The sequence below is a fragment of the Lissotriton helveticus genome, chromosome 8 (assembly GCF_964261635.1).
Source record: "Lissotriton helveticus chromosome 8, aLisHel1.1, whole genome shotgun sequence".
NCBI lineage: Eukaryota > Metazoa > Chordata > Amphibia > Caudata > Salamandridae > Lissotriton > Lissotriton helveticus.
Window position 1 is genome coordinate 416047063 of NC_136069.1, and position 20195 is coordinate 416067257.

The 20195-nt window shown below is 48.3% G+C and overlaps 1 protein-coding gene across 4 annotated transcripts in view; it reads right to left on the bottom strand.

The window, feature by feature from the left end:
- Nucleotides 1-3898: 3898 nt before the first annotated feature.
- CKAP2 (cytoskeleton associated protein 2) overlaps nucleotides 3899-20195 on the bottom strand; it is a 248826-nt gene continuing 232529 nt past the window's right edge. For 2 of the 4 annotated variants that reach the window (XM_078657257.1, XM_078657259.1), the window contains one exon: nucleotides 3899-4421. In XM_078657257.1, the coding sequence (XP_078513383.1) occupies nucleotides 4166-4421 (256 nt within the window). In that variant the 3' untranslated portion in view covers nucleotides 3899-4165. The remainder of the gene's footprint in view (nucleotides 4422-20195) is intronic. The other 2 variants (XM_078657258.1, XM_078657260.1) reach the window with 1 other exon arrangement.

Sequence of the window (20195 nt, forward strand, 5' to 3'; positions counted from 1 at the left end):
GGTACCCCCCCCTGAGAAGCGGCAGACATAAGGGACTCCTACGAGTCCCACAAGCAAGAAGTGGCCCTAGCCAAAACACCGCATGTTAAGGGCCCGCAGAGCCACACTGGTTGAAGTGAACATATTGCGCCACAGGAGTCCAGCCAGCGGGCCTCCCGTGACGGTGGAGACAACAGCGGCGGCATAGAGGGAAAGACATTCTGCAAAATAGGGCCTCTGGTAGAGGGATGGAGCGAAAGACACACTGGATAACGCGGCAGTGGTGTTGAAGGTGTTGGGGCACCGGGTCCCCCATGGCAACACGGGCCAAAGTCCCAAAAAGAGACGAATGGAGAAAACGTTTGAAGGGAAGCAGCAGCTCCCTACCACCAGAGCCGTGGTGGAGAACCTCCAGAAGGTGATCTGCTGGGAAATGGGCAGCTGGATCACCCATGCGCAAAATTCCCACAGTCGTGGAAACAGAGCGAGCGAAGGCCGCACCCGCTTCCGTAGAGCCCCGCGGAGGGGAACAGCAGCTCCTCGTTAGGCGATGGCTGCAAGCTAAGGCAGCCATCCCCCAAGCCAACCGGAGGAATGAAGGGTCAGGTCCAGAAAGTAGGAAGAGGGACAGAGGAGTGGGGGACCTGTGGCTCCTTTGGCGAAGGCCGCGGAGACGGCGAGAGGCCGTCCTTAAACCACGCCGGGGAAAAAGCCACGACGCGTCTGCCCGTCTCCAGCGAAGATGACACCAGCAACCGTGGACCCTCTGGAGAGGAGGCGTACGAGGACGAGTCAACGGCCAGATGGCGACCTGGCGCCGTAGAGTCCACAATCTGAAGCAGGACATTGTCGTCCGATGCCAGCGGAGACGCCGGAACGACCTCCCCCACAGCACTCGGCGCTGGAGACCGGGGCTGTGCCAAAGCCGGGGCGACGAGGGGATGTGCCGGAAAGGTTGTCGACCTGACCTCCGACGAGTCAGCCGCCTGCATGGAGGGGCGAGAGGAACCCAGGGAAAGGACGAGGGTCCCCCGCCAATCTCGGCCCCCCCCCAGCATGCAGGGATGCTGTGGCAAAAAGTTTTTCGGATCAAGTCTCACACCTGGGAATAATTCTACGCTAAGGAATCTGCGGCTAGTAGTCTCTATCAGATCTGGCCATCCACTGATGAACGGCAGGAAAGCTTTCAATGCCAGGAGAATGGGCTGCAATTCAAAAGACTGATGTGGAGACAGGTCTCCACTGAAGACCAGAGACCTGCGATCTTCACCTCTCCCAGATGACCCCCACTCCCCAATAACCCAGCAATGAAGTGTCTGTGACCACCAAAATCTCTGGGTGAGATGGAGACAGGGTCTGCTGCTGGTTTAATTGTAGTCAAGAAGCCACCATTTCAGATCTTTTTCAGGCTCCTCAAAAACCTAAAATGCAATCTGACAGATTTCCTTGGTGCTGGGCCTACTAAAAATTCAGGTCCTACTGCAGATACCCTACATGCCACCTGGCATGGTCGACGAGAAGTATGAAGGGAGCCAATAGACCAAGAAGCCATAGAACCATCGTCACAGAGGGTCAGGACTGAGGCTGAAACATCATTATCATAGATTGAATGTCCTGGACTCGGATCTGGATTCAAGGCCCAGTAATACACAATAACAAAGATGACTCCGATGAAAGGGAGCGTCTCTGAAGAAGTCAGGTGTGACTTTGACTTTGGTGAGCCAGTCTTCAACAGCCAGTCTTGGACCACTTCCAGACAACAGCAAACCTCCTGACATCATATGGGTTCACTATCAACATGCCAATCATTGAGCTAGGGGAAGACTGGTACACCCAACCTCCAGTAGTATGCTGCAACCACCAACATCACCCTCATGAACGCCTAAGAGGCAGAGGTGAGGATGAAAGAGAGCAAGCAAACTGAAAATTGTCAGACCCTACATTGTACCACAAGTAGCACATTTAGCCCGGCAAGACTGGAACATAGAAATAGGCCTCTTGCAGGTCTAGCGCTACCATCCTGTCTCTAGGATCTAGGCAGATCCGGTCTCTAGGATCTAGACAGATAGTACCTGGGCCAGCGTGGGCTTCTTGAATTTGTCTTTCACAGGAAGAAATAGAGAAGTCAAAACTCTAAAATAGAACAAAGGTATCCACCCTTTCTTGGCACAAGGAAATAACAGGTAGTAACAATCCAGTTCCAACTTCCAAGCCCAGTACTCCTTTTATGGCTCCTTTTGGCAAAAGAGCCTCAATCCCTTTAGCAAAATAGACAAGTGTCCCCCCCCCTCCCAAAAAAAGAGAACGCTCTGACGTTCGGAAGAGAAAACATGTTGGAAGAGAAAGTCAAAGCATCTGTGGGAGTCCATACCCTAACCAGACTGGGTGAGTTGTGGGGTGGTGGGCCTTGGCATTGCCTATAAGGAAACCCCTGCTGATGCCTCAAAATGTGCCAAACTGTTGGGAATACTGCTTTGAGGTAGGGAGAGACTGAGCGTGTGCATCATGGATTTAGTTTAACGTGCTCTAGGGAGAAGTCAGCCTTCTCACCAAACAGACCAGACCGATCTAAAAGCATATTAATGATTGACACCTAGACACCACACGAGAAGCCTGGATCTCAATTATGCATGACACTCGAGCACCATGCTAGTCCCACCTTCTTTGCCCAAACCGGTCGGTCATTTCCAAGCCTAACCAAATGAGAGTTGGACACATCCTGGATGGTCTGTGACAAGTTGATGTGCAATTTCTCCAGGATTGCTGACAAGATCTCTGCAACTACATCCTATTAGCATTCTTAACTAAACCACAGGAGAGACCGCCCAACTTGGATTACTGAAATTGAACTACCAAGATAAAAAAAATGAACAGATGGAAGGCATGTTCACATCTTTTGTTTTTCTGAACGCACTCTTGTCAGCTTACTGATTTTCTTTTGCTTTTTTGCATACCGCTCGTCCCAAGAGCATTGGCGAGGTTAACATGAACACCACATTAAATTACAGAATGTAGGATTCATTGTTTTTTATAGTCACCAGAGATTCATAGATTTGTCCAAAATCACATTAACTGGAGTTGACGCTGGGACTCAATACAAAGGCTGGTCACAAACCCTCAGATACGGGTAAATCTGAGGGTCTGGGACCACTAAAATCACTTTAAATGTACTGAACACACTTAACGATTAGAAAAGGATTTCTGAATCATTAAATGGGTTTAGGAAACATTAAGGAATCATTATTTGGAATGGACGTTTTAAAGTGGTTCCTTCTAGAATACAGATTCCTTAAGGTATGCATTCATGTTTTGCAATCAAAATCCTGATGAAAAACATGAATATTTTACCACCTACTCACAACGGATGGTAATTCATTCCCAAACGCGAATGGGCCCCCAAAGGACCCTTTCATCTTTGAATGGTGAACATTGTTAGGAATAGGCTGTGGTCCCAAGGATCACTGCCTTACCTTAAAGAAAAGAAAAAAAACCTAAAAAACGTTGCTTAAACTTCATTCAGGCCGCATTAAAAAAAAAATGTAATTTAAAAGCAATCACGGACATGGTGGTCTGCTGACCCCCAGCCTAGGGCAATAGCGGGTCATAATTTGTGACCACACATTTATGAGGTAGGTAAAATTTTGACACTAGGATTCTGTATTTTGTGAACTGATCTATAAATACATTGGTCGGTTTGCAAAATAAGAACGCATTTGTAAAAAAAAAAAAAAAAATCTGTGCATACATTACGACCCCTTTTATCTAATCTGCTATTCATACCGGAGGCCCTTTGTTACCCAGTTCTAAAGTTGGTAGCTGTGGCAGTTAGGCCACACCTTCACCCATGTGGATAAGTTCTGCCAAGATAACACTTCCCATGTGGAGATATAAGCGGTCACTTGTTTTAAACAAAAAAAACACTTTTATATTTAGGATACTTTTAATACACATTTTGAGTTCATTTTAATGTACATGACACACAAACAGATAAAAGGGCCTGGCCACCTTTTGTAGTAAAGCCACAACCAGTCTTACAATGAAAACTCATTATTATTTTTTTTAACAAATAACCGGTCCTTAGAAGAAAATAAAATGCCCACAAAAGTGTAGGCAGGGACATTAAAGCACAAATATATCAGAAAAGGATAAAAGACACATATAAAAGCAATGTAAAAAATGTAAAACTTCATGTCTCCTTCTGTTGATTGGCGTGCTTAGCCAGGTCTCTTAGCGCGTTGTTCTCTCTGAAGATATATGCATTAACGTCCCCCTCCAGCTCCGACAGCTCCCCAAGAGATGAAAGACAAGGGTCATGGTCATGCAACATTTCTGGAAGTCTGAATGATTTGCGCTCGATACGTAATGAGCGCCGCACTGGAGTTAAAAACTTGAAGTCTTTAAAAGTGGAATCTCCTAGTTGACTGTGCATATTGTTGGAAAGGCTGCAAACGGAAAAAAATAATGAAAAGGCTAACACAACATACATTTTTACAATTTATAATAGGCACAGTTCAAACAACTTAAAATTAAGTTCTGCTCACAATACCAGCCCTACGAGCTCAAAGGGCAGTCATAGCTTTGAACCCACACACTTGTTAAGAATGCAAAAGTTGCTTACCTGTAGCGATATAGAGCAGGCAACTTTGATAGAAATAAATGGCTCGTTACATTCACACCTAGCATCAAGGATTAGTAGAGGGGGAAATGAGGTGTACAACTTCTACAGGTAGGTCAAAGGAGATCAAGTTACCCCATTTAACCCCAAACATGAAGGTGGATGTTCAGATGGAGAACCCCCAGCCCTCCGGCTGCAAGAGGATGTCGATCCTGAATGGAAGAAGACACAAATGGAGTGGATCTGAGAACCAAACCCTCCTTGACCAGTCAGGCTTGATTAATATATGCTCCCTTGAGGAACAGGGTCAAGACTGATTTGCATATGGCTGGGTCTGAACTGGGGTGGTGAAGTGAGCTAAAGAACGATGACGGATCCATTCTGTGACGGGGAGTGAGTGTCTACAATGTTTCAGTGCTCCGTCATCATCTCCTTGTGTTAGCTTGAATATATGTGAATAGTCATAACATAGTTTCCTCCCAACTCGAGGAATCAGAGGAATGGAAGGAAGTGTGTACTGAGATGGTCGTCCCAATTAGACAAAACCGACCATCCAGGGCTTGTTGCAGCAGAAGCCGCAAGGTGCAGAAAAGAATGGTCTTTTTCTTCGGTGTGGCAAACAAGTCCATCAGCCAGTGGCGGCTCGCAGAGGGAGTGCTGCGGGGCGGTGAGGAGGGGGAGGGATAGTGGATTCGGACATACCACGGCATGGAATAAGGTAAGTAAATATATAAATAAAACTATCTACCTTGCGCTTGTTGCATTGCTGAGTTTGCAATGCTGCCAGCACAAGGTAAATTGTTTTATTTACTTACCTTACTCCATGCTGTTGTACTCCACTACCCCACCACCCCAACCCCCACCCCCCAACACTCCCTCTGCGAGCCGCCACTGCCATCAGCTAGGTGCCCAGGAGGGTGAAGATGGACTGAGCTACCTCCAGGCGACACCACTCATGGTCAGCAAAAATACCACAGAACAAGATGGTCATTTCATATGGTTCATAACCAGCCATTGTGAGCTCAGCCCAAGACCATAACCTCAGTGTTTCCAGACACAGGAGACCCGAGTCCACACCAGCACAGCATCCTCTCAGGGCCTGAATTAACTGGCCCGGGATGGAGTGCTGGAATGCATTGGGGGGCCAGGCTGAAATGAAACTTTCTTTACGATGGAGACCAAAGATCCCAGATCTCCACGGCATGGAGATGACCAACCAACAGAGGAAGGAGGAATCAGTCACTGATCTGTCCACGGCTGGCAGCTCACTGTTGGTGATGTAGTTGACCAACACCTGCAGGTCCAGAGCTGCCGTCAACAGTCACATTTCCACAAGGATGCCCCAGTGCTGGGCCCACTGAAAGAGCGGAAGCACCACTGCAGTTTATGCAGCTACCAGTGATATGCAGAAGAAGGATAAGTTACTTACCTGTAATCCTAGTTCTCTTCCAGGGGTATCCTCATCAAAGTCATAAGCACTGAATATTCCCGTGCTTATTCAGTGCTTATGACTATTGATGAGGATCCCCTGGAAGAGAAGGTGTACCTCTGCGAAACAAGATCACACCAGGAAGTCTCGGAGAACAGAACGACCAAAGAAGCAGTCTGTCCAGACTTGGCTGTCCAGGCAGTAATGCTTAGGAAAAGTGTGCAGCGAGGCCCATGCAGCTGCCTGACAGATGTTTCGTAAGGGGACACCACGTCCCAACACCGTAGTGGCAGCAGTCACCCTGGTAAATGGGTGCACAGCACCAACAGAGGCTTCTTCTTTGCCAGATAATAACCGGCTTTGATACACAAGACGACCCATTGGGAGATAGTCCGCTTGTGTACTGCCCGACCTTTCTTGGCGCCAACGTAGTTGGTCATCCACCCGGTAAAATGAGCGCATGTTTTGGGTCCAGACGAGTGAGCCGCTCTTCCTCTCTGGAAGGATGCGGAAAGAAGGTGGGCAAAGTGATGGTCTGCCCGATGTGCAAAGCAGTGACAACTTTTGGCAGAGAGGATGGACGGGTTCTGAGCACAACCTTGTCCTGATGGACAGACAGAAAAGGAGGTTTACTAGAAAGAGCCTGGAGCTCACTCACCCTCCTAGCGGAGGCAATGGCAACCAGGAAAGTAGTCTTTAGAGTTAAGAGACGTAGGGAACAGTTGTGAAGAGGCTCAAAGGGAGCACACATCAAGTATGTAAGAACTAGAGAGGGCTGATCAGGGAGCCAGAGAAAGGCCGAAATAGCAGAAAGGTAGCCCTGGATAGCGCCCAGAGCAGAGCCCTGCTGGGCCAAAGAAAGAGGGAACAAAAGGCCTTCTGAAAGAGGGACAGAAAGGGGATCCACAGCCTTTGCTGTGCACTATGCTACAAATTTGTATCACCCGCAGGCGTATACCAACTTAGTGGAGGGCCGCCAGAATGACATAACAAATTTCAGGAGGCAAGTCAAAAGGAATCAACTGCCGCGGCTCAATCTCCACACAAGGAGGTGGAGACTGGACAGATTCGGGTGGAAGACAGTCCCCTGCTGCTGCGACAGAAGATCCTCCTGAAGAGGTAGTCGAATCAGGGGATTGATGGTCATACTGAGTAGCTCGGGATACCCTACTCTTCGAGCCCAGTCCGGAGCCACAAGAATGACTTGGGCCCAGTCGAGATTGATCTTCAGCACTCTGGGCAGAAGTGTTATAGGTGGAAAGTCGTACAACAGACCGCAACTCCACTCACGGCGAAAAGCGTCACCAAGCGAGTGCCGCCTTGGAAATTCCAATGCGCAGAACAACTCACATTGCGTGCTCTCTTCGGTGGCGAATAGATCTAACCAAGGCTCTCCCCACTGTTGAAAGACGCTGTGCCATATCCGAGTGAAGACGCCATTCGTGATCCATCATGCCCCTGCGGCAGAATTCGTCCGCCCTGGCGTTCAGTGAACCTGCCAGGTGTTGAACCATCTGGGAAATGCCCTGCTGTTCCAGCCATGTCCAGAGGCGCAGAGCCTCCTGACATAGGGTCCACGACCCCACCCCGCCCTGTTTGTTGCAGTAGCACATGGCAGTGGTGTGGTCTGTGAACACCTGCACTACCCTCCCCTTGACAGAGGAAAGGAATGCCTTCAGTTCAAGTCGGATCGCCCTAAGCTCCAGAAGGTTGATATGGAGCCGGGACTCTGCCAGTAGACCAGAGGCCTCTGATCTCTGCTTTTCCCATGTGTCTGCCCCCTCCCAGGAGGGACGCATCCGTCACCACTATGTGCTCCGGTTGGGGAAGGGAGAGGGATCTGCCACTGACCCACTGCCGGATTGTGAGCCACCACTGCAACTGTCTTTCAGTGCCCTCCGAGATCTGGACAGACTCGGACAGGTTCCCCTGATGCTGCGCCCACTGGAACTTCAGGTCCCACTCCAGAGCCCACATATGCCACCTAACATGATCGACCAGCAGGAGGCCAAGCAGCCTGCGGATCAGCCGGACAAAAAACCAGGATAAAAGCCGAAAGATCGGAATCAGAGCCTGAATATCCAGGACACTGTGCGGGGGGACAGACCCGAAAGAGCGTCTTATCCAGAACCACTCCGATGAAGAGGAGATTCTGAGGGAGAATGAGGCGCGACTTCGGCACATTGATTAAGAACCCCAGCAAATGCAGGAGGTCGGACGTAGTCTGGAGGTGGGAGACGACTGGCTGTTGAAGGTGGGATCGCCCCAGACAGTCGTCGAGATAGGGGAAGACTGGAACCCCAGATCTGCGCAGATGAGCTGTGACCACCGCCACTTCATGAACACCCAAGGGGTGCTGGTAAGGCCAAAGGGGAGTACAGTAAACTGAAAGTGCTCGTGGCCTACCGTAAACCGCAGCTAACGCCGGTGGGCCGGTAGGACGGGAATATGGAAATATGCGTCCTGCTGATCCAACGCTACCATCCAGTCTCCAGGGTCGAGGGCAGACAAGACCTAAGCAAGAGTTAACATCTGGAGCTTCTCCTTCCGGAGGAAGCGATCGACGTTCCAAAGGTCTAAGATAGGACGAAGGCCCTTGTCCTTCTTGGGCACCAAAAAGGAGTGGGAACAACAACCACCACGACCTACTTCTGGCACTGGAACTTGTTAATGGCCCCCTTGGCCAAGAGGGCTGCAACTTCCTGTTGAAGTGCCAAGTGATCCCCGACATGTGGTGATACTGGGGTGGCATGGCTGGAGGGGTAGTCTAGAAGGGGAGGGAGTAGGCCCTGCAGACTATTTGTAAAACCCACCTGTCCGTAGTGATAAGCCAGTGGGGGAGGTGATGGCGAATCCTTCCGCCCACTGGCGTTTGATGGGCTTGAAAAACCAGACTAGGAAGGTTTGAGGCAGTGGTGGCTGGGGTGGAGGTGGACTGACCCGCCTGCTGGCCCCCTGACCCACCACAGTGGGTCCCACATGCGCAGTCACGCTGGGACTGTTGCTGCGCAGGCCTGTGGCTCTGAAGCACACTTGTCAGGGCACCTCTTCCCTGGCCACGAAAGGAGCGAAAGGCAGAAGGCATAGGAGGGCGAGTGGCCGATAGGTCCAAGGACTTGGCCGTAGCCCGTGAGTCCCTAAAACACTCCAACCCAATATCCACCTTGTCAAAAAGGTGAATGCCATCAAAGGGCAAGTCCATGAGAGTGTTCTGGTCATCCCCAAAGAAACCAGTAGTCCTCAGCCAGGCGTGGCGACAGAGAGCCACAGTCGTGGATATCGCTCTGCTCAGTGAGTCGGCAGTGTCAAGGCCACATCGAATCGTGAACTTGGCTGCATCTCTCCCTTCAGCAATAGCCTGAGAGAGCACTGTCCGGGCCTCCTCCAGACCCTGAGGCAGCACTTACGCCACCGCAACCCACACAGAGGGGAAATAACGGCCCAAGAGGCATGCGGTGTTCGCAGACCCCAGCCCTGAACTGGCGGAAGAAAAAATCTTCTTCCCAAACTGTTCCAGTCTCTTGGATTCCCTATCTAGGGGTGCGGTAGGGAAGGCGCTTTGGGACGTGGAGGCTTGGACAACAAAGCTCTCAGGGGTGGGGTGTTGGGAGAGGAAAAGGGGGTTGGCCAGGCGATGGCGTCGGGCCAAGTTCATATCCTACTTGACCAGGTGCCCAAAAGAACACCAGAAAGTGCATCATTAAAAGGCAGCAGTGGCTCCACAGAGGTAGCCGCCGGCTGAAGCACTTCTGTCAGTAGGTTAGTCCTGATGGTCACTGTAGGCAGTTGGAGCTGTAAAGCCTCGCTGCCCTAAACACCACTGCGTAGCCACGGTAGAAGGAGTTTTAATGCCAAGCTCAGGAGAGGTGTCAAGACTGCTGGCATTTCCCAATTCCTCAACCCAGTCCGGGTCAAACTCACACTGTGCTGCGAGAGGGTCCTGAGACGCCTCCCAGTCCTCCCCTTCCTCAGAAGGCTGCTGGACAGGCCAAAAATACAGAGACTGGACACAGGGGTAAAAAGGCCCCATCGGCGACTGAATCGGCATCGAGCGACGCAGTGTCCACATCAGGGCTGAAACCAGGGACGTTGTCCGGGGGCACCGGCGACGTCAGAAGTGGTGCCGGTGGGGTCAACGTCGGTGGAGGTCTCACTAGGTCAACCAGCGTCAACCGAAATCCAGGCCTGGATCGTTGGGGCCGGAGAAGACCGTAATACCGGAGCCGCTGACAGTAAAGGGCAAGGACCCCCAGTCGGACCGGCGAGGCCCGAAGGCGCGACGGACGGCCCATAGAGGCGGGCCATGGCTGACAGAAATAAATGCAGCTGGGCTGGAGTTGCCGACGGGCCCAGGAAGGGCGGGTAGGCTGACTGACACTGCAGGCTCCGCTGCAGCCGCGGGGGAGGCATCACCCACCTCACGCGAAGGGAAGTCGGTGAGCGAGGACTCTTCTTCGACTTCTTGTGATGCTTCATCTTACCCGACCCAGATTGCAAAGACTTTGATCCCGACGAACGATGGTGATGGCTCCGCGACCCGTCCCTCGACCTCCCTCGGGACCGGGACCTTGAGCTGCATGGGGCAGACTGCTGGACTTCAAGCAACTTAGTCCCCACAGGACTTGAAACCAGGCATCCCACAGCACCAGGAGTCGATCGACTCAAAAAGAAGACAAAATGACCTTGAAAAACTCAGTCAATAGGTCACTGGGGGTACCTCTCTCTCCGGATCTGCACTTGCAGGCGCGGAAAAAGAAAGAACTGACGTCAGCGTGCGAGGGTGGCGTCTAAGTAGCTGTCTTGAACAGGATAAGACGAGAATAGTGTTTCTGGTATAGGTAATAGGTATGTTTCGAACCCAACCGGAAAGTAGGCAAATTAACCCTTATAGGTGGTCATCATCAGGACAGGGTGAAGAGCAACTTAAAAAAACACCAGTCAAAAATTGGCGGTAAGCCTCATATACAGGGCCAGCTGGCTCCTGGGGGCAGATAATTTGGTTTTGCCAAAAAAGTCCACAAGAATCGAACAGCTGGACATGCTACATTACCAGTCAGTGGATTTTGTCTCTACCCTAGGTAAGTCTTTATTGCAGGACTACACTTCTGACATGATCTGATTCGGACCTATGAAATCCCAACTTTTGCATTAGAATGCCCTATGGGTAAATTGAATACCTACAAGCCCGCACTACAGATTCAATAACCTATAGCACATCCAGCGTTTGGATTCTTGTGGACTTTTTTGGCAATACCGAATTATCGGCCCCCAGGAGCCAGCAGGCCCTGTATATGAGGCCTACCACCAGTTTTTGACTGGTGTCTTTTTGGTTGCTATTCACCCTGTCCTGATGAAGAACCCCTATTAAGGAGTTAAGTGACCTGCATTCCGATGGGGTCGAAACGTCGACATACCCATTACCTATACGGGAAACACAATTCTCGTCATCTCTGTTCCAAGACATAGGTTGCTAAGGAAAACTGTGTAATCAGTATTACAAGAAAATTCCGGATAGGCCTCCTCTATATGAATTTATAAATATTGATTTTATGTATTATCTTTGATTTTACTTGATCTTTATCACGAGCACTCGCTTCAATCACTTTCTTGATGACTTGAGCAACTTTATCATAACGTTTGTATAAGTAAAAAAAAATATTTGTCACATTTATGATAAAATCCAATAGTTTCTCACTTTCAGTGTCTGCTTTCTATATTTTGTGTACTATTAAAGTTACAATAATCCCATTTGGACTAATTGTTTTTGTACTATTACATACCCAGGTCCTGTGGGTCTTTCTGGGTTCCCCCATTGTTTAGTAATGGTAGTTGTCAAAGAATGGCAGATTTACTGAAATAGGTTTCTAAGTGTTTCTTGAACAGCTCTTGCTCGTGTACTGGTGTCTAAACAGTAGTGTCTTATATACATATGTATTGACTATATAGACTACCAGGTTGCCACTTTAAAAACTTCCAGAATGGGATCAGGTCTTAGCCAGGGTACCTTAGCATGGCTGTGGTTGCGGTTTTACCTTTTGTTGAGCGAGTCCTAAGTTAACCTGGGAGAGGTTTGTTAGAAATTAGGTAGCATGTATAATTTTAACAATACATGTCATGATGGCTTGTTTTGAAGTTGCTATACCTTGTTGTAATGTATCCATTTACAAAGAGTAGAAGTGGGTTTCTGACATGATTTGTCTAAATAAAAAACCGAGAATCATTTTTATATCTAGGGAATGGAGATCTTTTTGCTGCCATAGAAGCAATGTAGGCAGACATAGGATTGATTAATGTAAAAGTCAGATACTACTTTTGGTATGAAATAAAAGGAGGGATGAGTATGCAATACTTCTCTATCATGATGAAAAACAGTAAAGGATTATATTGCTGAGAGCGCTTGCAAAATCACTAAGTATGTATCCAGCACTAATTGCCATTAAAAAGCAGTCTTCCAGGATGATGTTGTAAGGTTGCTTGATGAATTCATTTGAAAGGTGGACCCATCAGTTTTAAAAGCACTAGGTTTAGTTCCCTTGGTGCTAAAAAAAGCTTTGAGGGAAAGTCTCAAGTCTTTTTAGAAAATCTTTTATGACAGGAATTTTGAATAGATGGTTGATTTCCTCTATGTATTAAAGGCTACTAGGTGAACCTTTATCGATGAAAATTATAGTTTGGTTTTGGCTAAGTGAAGCAAAGACTGGAGGAGGACATTTTCTTCACCAGTGATAGGATTATGCCCATTGCTTTGATACCAGATACAAAATCACTTTCATTGAAGGGCATGATGATTTTGTGGAATGGCGCGTTGATTCCTTGTGAATATTCATATATTCAGTTCATATATTCAGTGACCATATTGTGTGATTTCAGGAGCTCTGCTGCCAAATTCAAAGACTGGAGGGTCGCATGTCAAATCTGTCCCTGAAGTCTGGATAGTAGGTCTGAGTGGAAGACGTTTGTGAAGTCTCATGGACAGTGGAATGTCCGTCTACCACCACTGTCTTGGCCAGTCCAGTGCTATTAGAATCACTTTCAGGCTTGATTATCGCAATTTGTGAATCACTAGTGTTGAACTACAAACGTCACATCTTTTTGCCAGACGAGATGGTGGCAAGCATACCACACAGACTGTGTGCAGAACTTGCCTTCTTCCTTTCACAAGTAGTACAGTTGGTAAAAATTAGTCACTCTGATAGAAAATAAGTGTCTGACTTGGAGAATAGTTTTACTCAACAGTAGCGATAATATGTTTAGTAAAACTGTTGGAGAAGTATTCACTGGATTTCTTTTTACTTTTTTTAAGGTGTGGGAAACACTTCGCATTTAGTGATCCTACCTGAAGGAGCTGGAAAAAAAGAAACCACTCACAGGGCAACTGCCAGTACAAGGAATTGTGGTCAGGGATTCCTCCAAGCTTCTTAAAGAGACTGGCTTTTTTTCTCCTCAATGTAGTCCTATATAATGCATTTTCTCTTCATGCTTTTCATGTTGAAAGATTGCTTCTTTCCATGGCAGATGTAAACTTAAGTTAATCATGTTCATCAATATTTACTAGCATGCAGATAAAAATGCTATTTGACAGTCTAACATCACATGTTCTATAGGAAATTAACTTTGATTTAGAACTTTCTGCATGTTAATTTCATGAAGGACAATGTATTTAAAGATGTGCCGGGGGAGGGGGGGGGGGGGGGGGGAACATCCTAAACAACGAAGTATTAATAACGAATCACCTGAACTACGAAGTCAGAACAACGATAAATCCTGATCAACGAAGTCTGGAACAACGAAGACCTGAACAACGACTTTTCCCGGACTGCAATGCAAAACTGTGCGTGGCATCTCTCCGCCCCCATTCTCAGCGTTGCACATCACTCCCCCCCCCCGACCCCCACCCCTCCACCCCAAATGATGCTACATTACATTGCCTGACATTAAGAACAGCCGACAGGACTGCTCATGTCACTCTTCTCCGCCCCCACCCCTTAACTGTTTGTTGTGCTAATGACCATCATTTATACACGCACAAGTATTATGGGAGTTGTTTTTTTGTCTTTGATTCTGCTTAGTGCTTTAATTTTCATGTCCCATAATAATGCAGCATTAAAAACTATATACAATAACAGCACAGAAATGCCTACCTGACTCCAGGCCCTATCTCCCAACTTAGCAATAACGGGCCACATTGGTGCTTTACGGGCAATACATTTTTACTCTACATATTGCTTGGAGAGTCTCAGCCACAGCGATGAAGTTGATGCAGATGATACCAGTTAATTCACAAAGTGGTCCCCATACGGTGCGCTCTAGCTGCAGTGGCATCATTGGGGGAAAAAGACCACCAACACCCTCAATATTATTCACTAAAAGGAGATGACACTGCACTCCCGGAGGCAGTTGACAATTCACTGGTCACACCCCCCCCCCCCCCCCCCCCCCCCCCCCCCATGCTGCTACGTTACCTAGCCTGACTTTAAGCACAGCCGCCAGGACTGCTCATGTCACACCTCTCCGCACCCACCCCTTTTAAGTTGGGGGCTTTTGTGATCTCCTTGGTGCTCCAACAAGGGAGCAGGGTCCCTTATTGTATATTATATATTTATATTACCTGAGTGCAACATTAAGACAAGATATTCACTTCAATATGTGTATAATATGAAATAATTTGTAGTTAGTTAATACATAGAATAAAATATCAAAGAAATGGGTAAAGAGCAATTAAAAAATATATAGTGGAAGTATTGTTATTACAATACTGCCATCTATTGGCCAGTCACGAGGTGATACTTTTCGTGGTTTAGGAAGTCGATGTAAAAAAAAGTAGTGGATTAGCATAGCTCGTTGTAAAGCTTTCGTGGATCAGAAAGTCGTGGTTAAGGCAGTAGTTGTTTAGACATACAACCGTGCCTGGGTCCACACAAGCTGCAGTGAATTGAGCATTTATTTAGATCCGGCAATGCAGAAGAAAACAAGTTACTTACCTGTAACTTTAGTTCTCCAGTATTGGAAGCTTTCATAGATTCACATGCCTGAATCATTCCCCGTCGTCGAGACGGGAGTCTCCGGTATATAAAAAAGCAGTGCCTAGTAGAAAAGCAAACTGAAAAGAGGCCTAGGCCCATTTCCCTTTTGCAACCCATAGCCTTTGTTATGTAAAAAAGGCCCAAACTTTTCCCTGAACCAATCAGAGCTCCTCACCCTCTAGAACCCTCATGAGAGAACCTACTGCCACTCAGATTTTTCGCGCACTTGTGTATATAACACACTCTTTGTGCTAAATCCGAGGAGAGCCTCTCAGGGGAGGAGGGTGGGTGCATGTGAATCTATGAAAGCTTCCAATACTGGAGAACTAAAGTTACAGGTAAGTAACTTGTTTTCTTACTCCAGTATTGGAACTTTCATAGATTCACATGCCTGAATCAGAATAGCGAGCAGTGAAAAAACAAAGCACATTTCTCAGATACATTTCATAATCATGCAATACAATTTGAAAATGAAGCATAAACTCATATCTGTATATACGTATAGAAAATGTGACTTTGCAAACAAGAGAAATTACGGATGGAGGGATGTAAAAGAGGCTCACCGTACTGGATGATAATCCGCAGTACCGCCTCTCCCACCGCCGCATCAGATTCTGCGGCTGCCTCCAAGCAGTAGTGCCTGGTGAAGGTGTGCGTAGATGCCCAGGTCGCTGCTCTGCAGATATCCTGGATTGGCACTCCTCTAAACAGTGCAGTGGATGTGGCCACCGCCCTTGTGGAATGGGCACGAACTCGTGCATTCAAAGGCTTTCCAGCAGCTTGATGACAGTAGACAATCGCAATGGAAATCCATCTGGCAATTCCCCTCTTTGACAGCGGGAAACCTTTCCTGGGTGCGCTGAAAGCGACAAATAACTGAGAATACTTGCGAAACGCCTTAGTTTCTTTCAAGTAAAATTTCATACATCTGTGAACCTCCAGTGAGTGCAATACTCGTTCCGCTGCTGTTGACGAATGAGGAAAGAAACGTTTCAACACCAAAGGTTCGTTCAAATGAAAATCCGTTGGCACCTTCGGAATGAACTTCGGGTTTGTCCTGAGAATCATTCTATCTTCCTGAAACTGTAAGAAAGGCTCCTGAATCGTGAGCGCTTGTATTTCACCTACTCCTCTCGCTCAAGTCAATGCAATGAGAAGAGCCACCTTCCAGGACAAGAACTTCAGGTCTGCCCTGTGTATCGGTTCAAACAGTGGTTTCATCAATTGAGAGAGTACAATATTCAGATTCCATAGTGGTGGTGGAGGCTTTACTGGAGGAAAGACCCTGAATATCCCCTTCATAAATTGCTTGACAATCCTTGATGACCATAAGGATGGGCCGGACGATGACCTCCTGTAGCGGGATAACGCCGCCAAATGCACCTTGATGGAAGCGTGTGCTAATCCTGACTTTGCCAATAGCAGAATGTAAGGTATAATTTGATGAGGTGCAGCAGTAAGAGGGTGAACGTTATGCCTCTTACACCACAGACAAAACCTCTTCCATTTCATCCTGTAGGTTTTGTTGGTACTCTCCACTCTGGCCTTGGACAGGATCTCCCTACATTCGTATGAGATGTTCAGATGGCTAAACTCACAGTGTTCAGGAGAAAGGCTGCTAATCGCAAGGATTTCGGGTCCGGATGGAGCACCTGCCCCTTGGACATTGTCAGAATCGATGGAATTGGACGCAACCGAATTGAATGGTCCTCCGACAGCAGCAGCAGTTCCGTGAACCAGTGTTGTCTGGCCACCACGGGGTTACTAGGATCAGTCTGCACGGCTCTTTCTTGATATTCACCAGTACGCGGGGGAGAAGAGGAATTGGAGGAAAACCGTAGGCAAAGATGCCGGACCATGCCGTGGAAAACATTCTCCCAAGATCCCTTCTGGGGAAGCCAGCTTGCGAAGTACTGGCATTTTCTGTTTTCCCTTGTAGCGAAGAGGTCCACTATCGGTGTTCCCCATCCTCGAAAGACGCTGTCCAGGATCCCCTGGTCTAGCTCCCATTCGTGGCAGGACGATTTGAGCCTGCTGAGAGTATCCGCCTTGACGTTTTGATCCCCCGGGAGGTGTTCTGCTGCCAATGATATTCCTTGCTGAAGAGCCCATTCCCATATCTCCTGGGCTTCCCGAGACAGGGAGAGAGATCTTGTTCCCCCTTGCTTGTTCACATAATGCATCGCCGTAGTGTTGTCTGTTCTTACCAACACCGGCGAACCTCTTATCCTTGGTAGAAAAGCCAGTAATGCCAAGCGGATCGCTCTGAGCTCCAGCAGATTTATGTGTAATTGCTGCTCGTGCGCCTTCAACGACCACGGACTTGAAGGTCCTGAAGGAAAGCTCCCCATCCTTCTAAAGACGCATCCGTCGTTACCACTAGAGAAGCCGCTCTTGCCAGAAACGTCAGTCCGAGACACATTTTCTTTGTGTCCACCACTTTGCTGCCTGTACCATCACTGATGTCACCCATATTGTATCGTCGAAGGTACCCTCCGCTTGACGCCATTGGAGATCGATCTGCTCTTGCCATGGTCTCATCCTTAGCCTGCAGCAAGGTACCAGGGGAATACAAGATGACATCGTGCCCAGCAAGGATTTGTACCTGCGGACTGAAAGAGACTTTCTTCTTACAAAGTCTTGGAAGAGGGACACAATTCTCAGTTGCCTTTCTTCGGAGGGAAACGCTTTGTTGCATTCCGTGTCCAATATTGCCCCCAGAAATGTGATCACTCTTGCTGGGTGGAGGTTTGACTTTCCCTCGTGGAGAGTCAAACCTAGATTGGAGAATAAGTCTATGCAGGCCTGTGTTGACGCTCTGGCCTGTACCTTTGATGGTGCCTTGACTAACCAGTCGTCGAGGTAAGGAAATATTTGATGTTTTTGCTTCCTCAACATAGCCGTCACTGGAGCCAGGCATTTCGTGAAAACCCTCGGCGCTGACTTCAAACCGAATGGCAGTACCTTGAATTGGTAATGTCTTCCGGCTACTAAGAACCGAAGGTACGGTCTGTGTGCAGGATGGATCAGCACGTGGAAATACACGTCTTGTAGGTCCAATGTGGTCATATGATCTCCTGGGTTTAATAACGGAAGGATGTCCTGCAGAGACACCATCCTGAAAGATTGTTTCTTGAGATAGGTGTTGAAGGATCTGAGATCCAGAATGGGGCGCCCCTGGAGCTTGTTTTTCTTGACAAGAAAAAACCGGGAGTAAAACCCTTTGTTTTCCTGGGCTTTTGGTACCGGTTCTATTGCTCCCTTTCGGAGCATTGTCCGAATCTCCTGCCGGAGTTGATGCAGATGGTTGGCTCTCTGGTGCATCGGTGGCGTACAAGGGGGCGCTTGAAGAAATTCTAGGGTATGACCGAATTGAACTATTTTGAGGACCCATTGGTACGTTGTTATTTTCCGCCAATTGTGAAGATAGTGAGCACTCTTTCCACCCAGGGGAGCATCTGACAGAGCCGGAAGATGGAGGTGGTCATTGTCGACGGGTGTTGTCCTTTCCCCGGCCACCCCGTCCTCTTGGAGTTGATTTTGTATATCCTCCTGATTGACGCTGGCTGTACTGTTGACGGTAAGGCTGCGATGAGGATGGATAAGAAGAATATCTCCCCTGTTGGTATCCTCCTCTATACGAGGACTGCCCTCTACCCCTGGAGCCACGAAAAGGGGTTTTTCTGTATTGCAGTGTCCCCAGAGCCTTTGCCGTATCCTTCTTGATACTCTGCAGAGTATCATCAATATGCTTCCCAAATAACTCTTCTCCATTGAAAGGGAGGTCTAAAATCTTGTTTTGCACCTTTGGCCTAAACGCTGTTGCTCGCAGCCATCCTTGCCTGCGCAGGACCGCCGCTACTCCCAAGGATCTAAATGCCGTGGTCGCTATATCCATAGCGCAGTCTATGACTTCGGCCGAAGTCCTCTCTCCTTCCATGAGAATCTTCTTCGCCTCCGGCTTCTCTGGTTCCGGCACCTGGTTAATGTATGGAGACAGGTCACACCACATCTGCCGGTCATACCTTCCCAAGATAGCGAGGGCATTAGCTGCTCTCACTAGCAGAGCCGACATTAAGGAAAACCTTTTTCCCCGCATTATCCAATCTTCTTCCCTCTTTGTCCGGAGGTGTTGCAATCGGAGCAGATGGGTTCCTGGATTTCTGTTGTGCCGCCTGAGTAATAACAGAATCCGGTTTGGCAAGTTGGAGCATCAATAGGTACCTTATACTTTTTATCTAGTCTGGCCAGAACCGGCGTTACCGCAGCTGGTGTCTCCATGACCTTTAATCCTTCCTTCCAAATATGAGACACTATAGGCAGGGATAGCACAGACTTCCGATACGAGTCCTTGAAGTCGTATAAAAAACATTCTGTCTTCTCCTCCGTCATGGTCAGTGCAAATCTCTTAGTGGCTCTTTCCATCAAATTATGAAATCCACCAATATCCTCCGGTGGAGAATCCACTGCTCTCGGCGTAGGAGTTGAAGGTGAGGGGGTGATATAGTCATGCCATTCTGCATTTGTGTCCGCAATTTCCCCATCCTCATGATCTTCATCCGAGGTATCATGATGTGACGTCGGCGGAGACCTAGCAGTAGGCTCCGGCAAAATCTCTCTCCTACGAACCGGTGTCCCTGGTACCGACCGTGGAATAACCTCTGGGGCCGGTTGAGCTACTGGAGTCGCTGGGTATCTCCTCTTATAATCCTCTAACATGCCCTGGAGGTCCCTCAACAAAGAGGATGGCACACTTGTCATCTCCTCGCGTTGCTGTTGGCGATATCGGTGCTGTTCCTGGGGTTGTTCCTGATAACCCCCATATTCTTCCTCAGAATCCTCCTCCTGGTATTTGACCTGCAATTGCGAAGGGCTACTCGCAATTCCATACTCGTCATCTTCCTCTTCCGAATCTTACTCTTCCAGAAGGTGAGATGGCAGCAATGGAGAGACCTTGCTCGGAGATGTAACCTCTGGTGTTATAGGTTTTTTCCAAGGCACCAACCTTTTTTCTGGTGTTTTTTCCCTCATCGACGAGCCAGTCGACGAGATTCCCATCGCCGACCAAGTCATCGTCGTCGACGCCACCGTCGACGTTGTAGTCACCGTCGACGCTGTGCTCGTCGACGTAGTCGTCCTCGTCGACGCT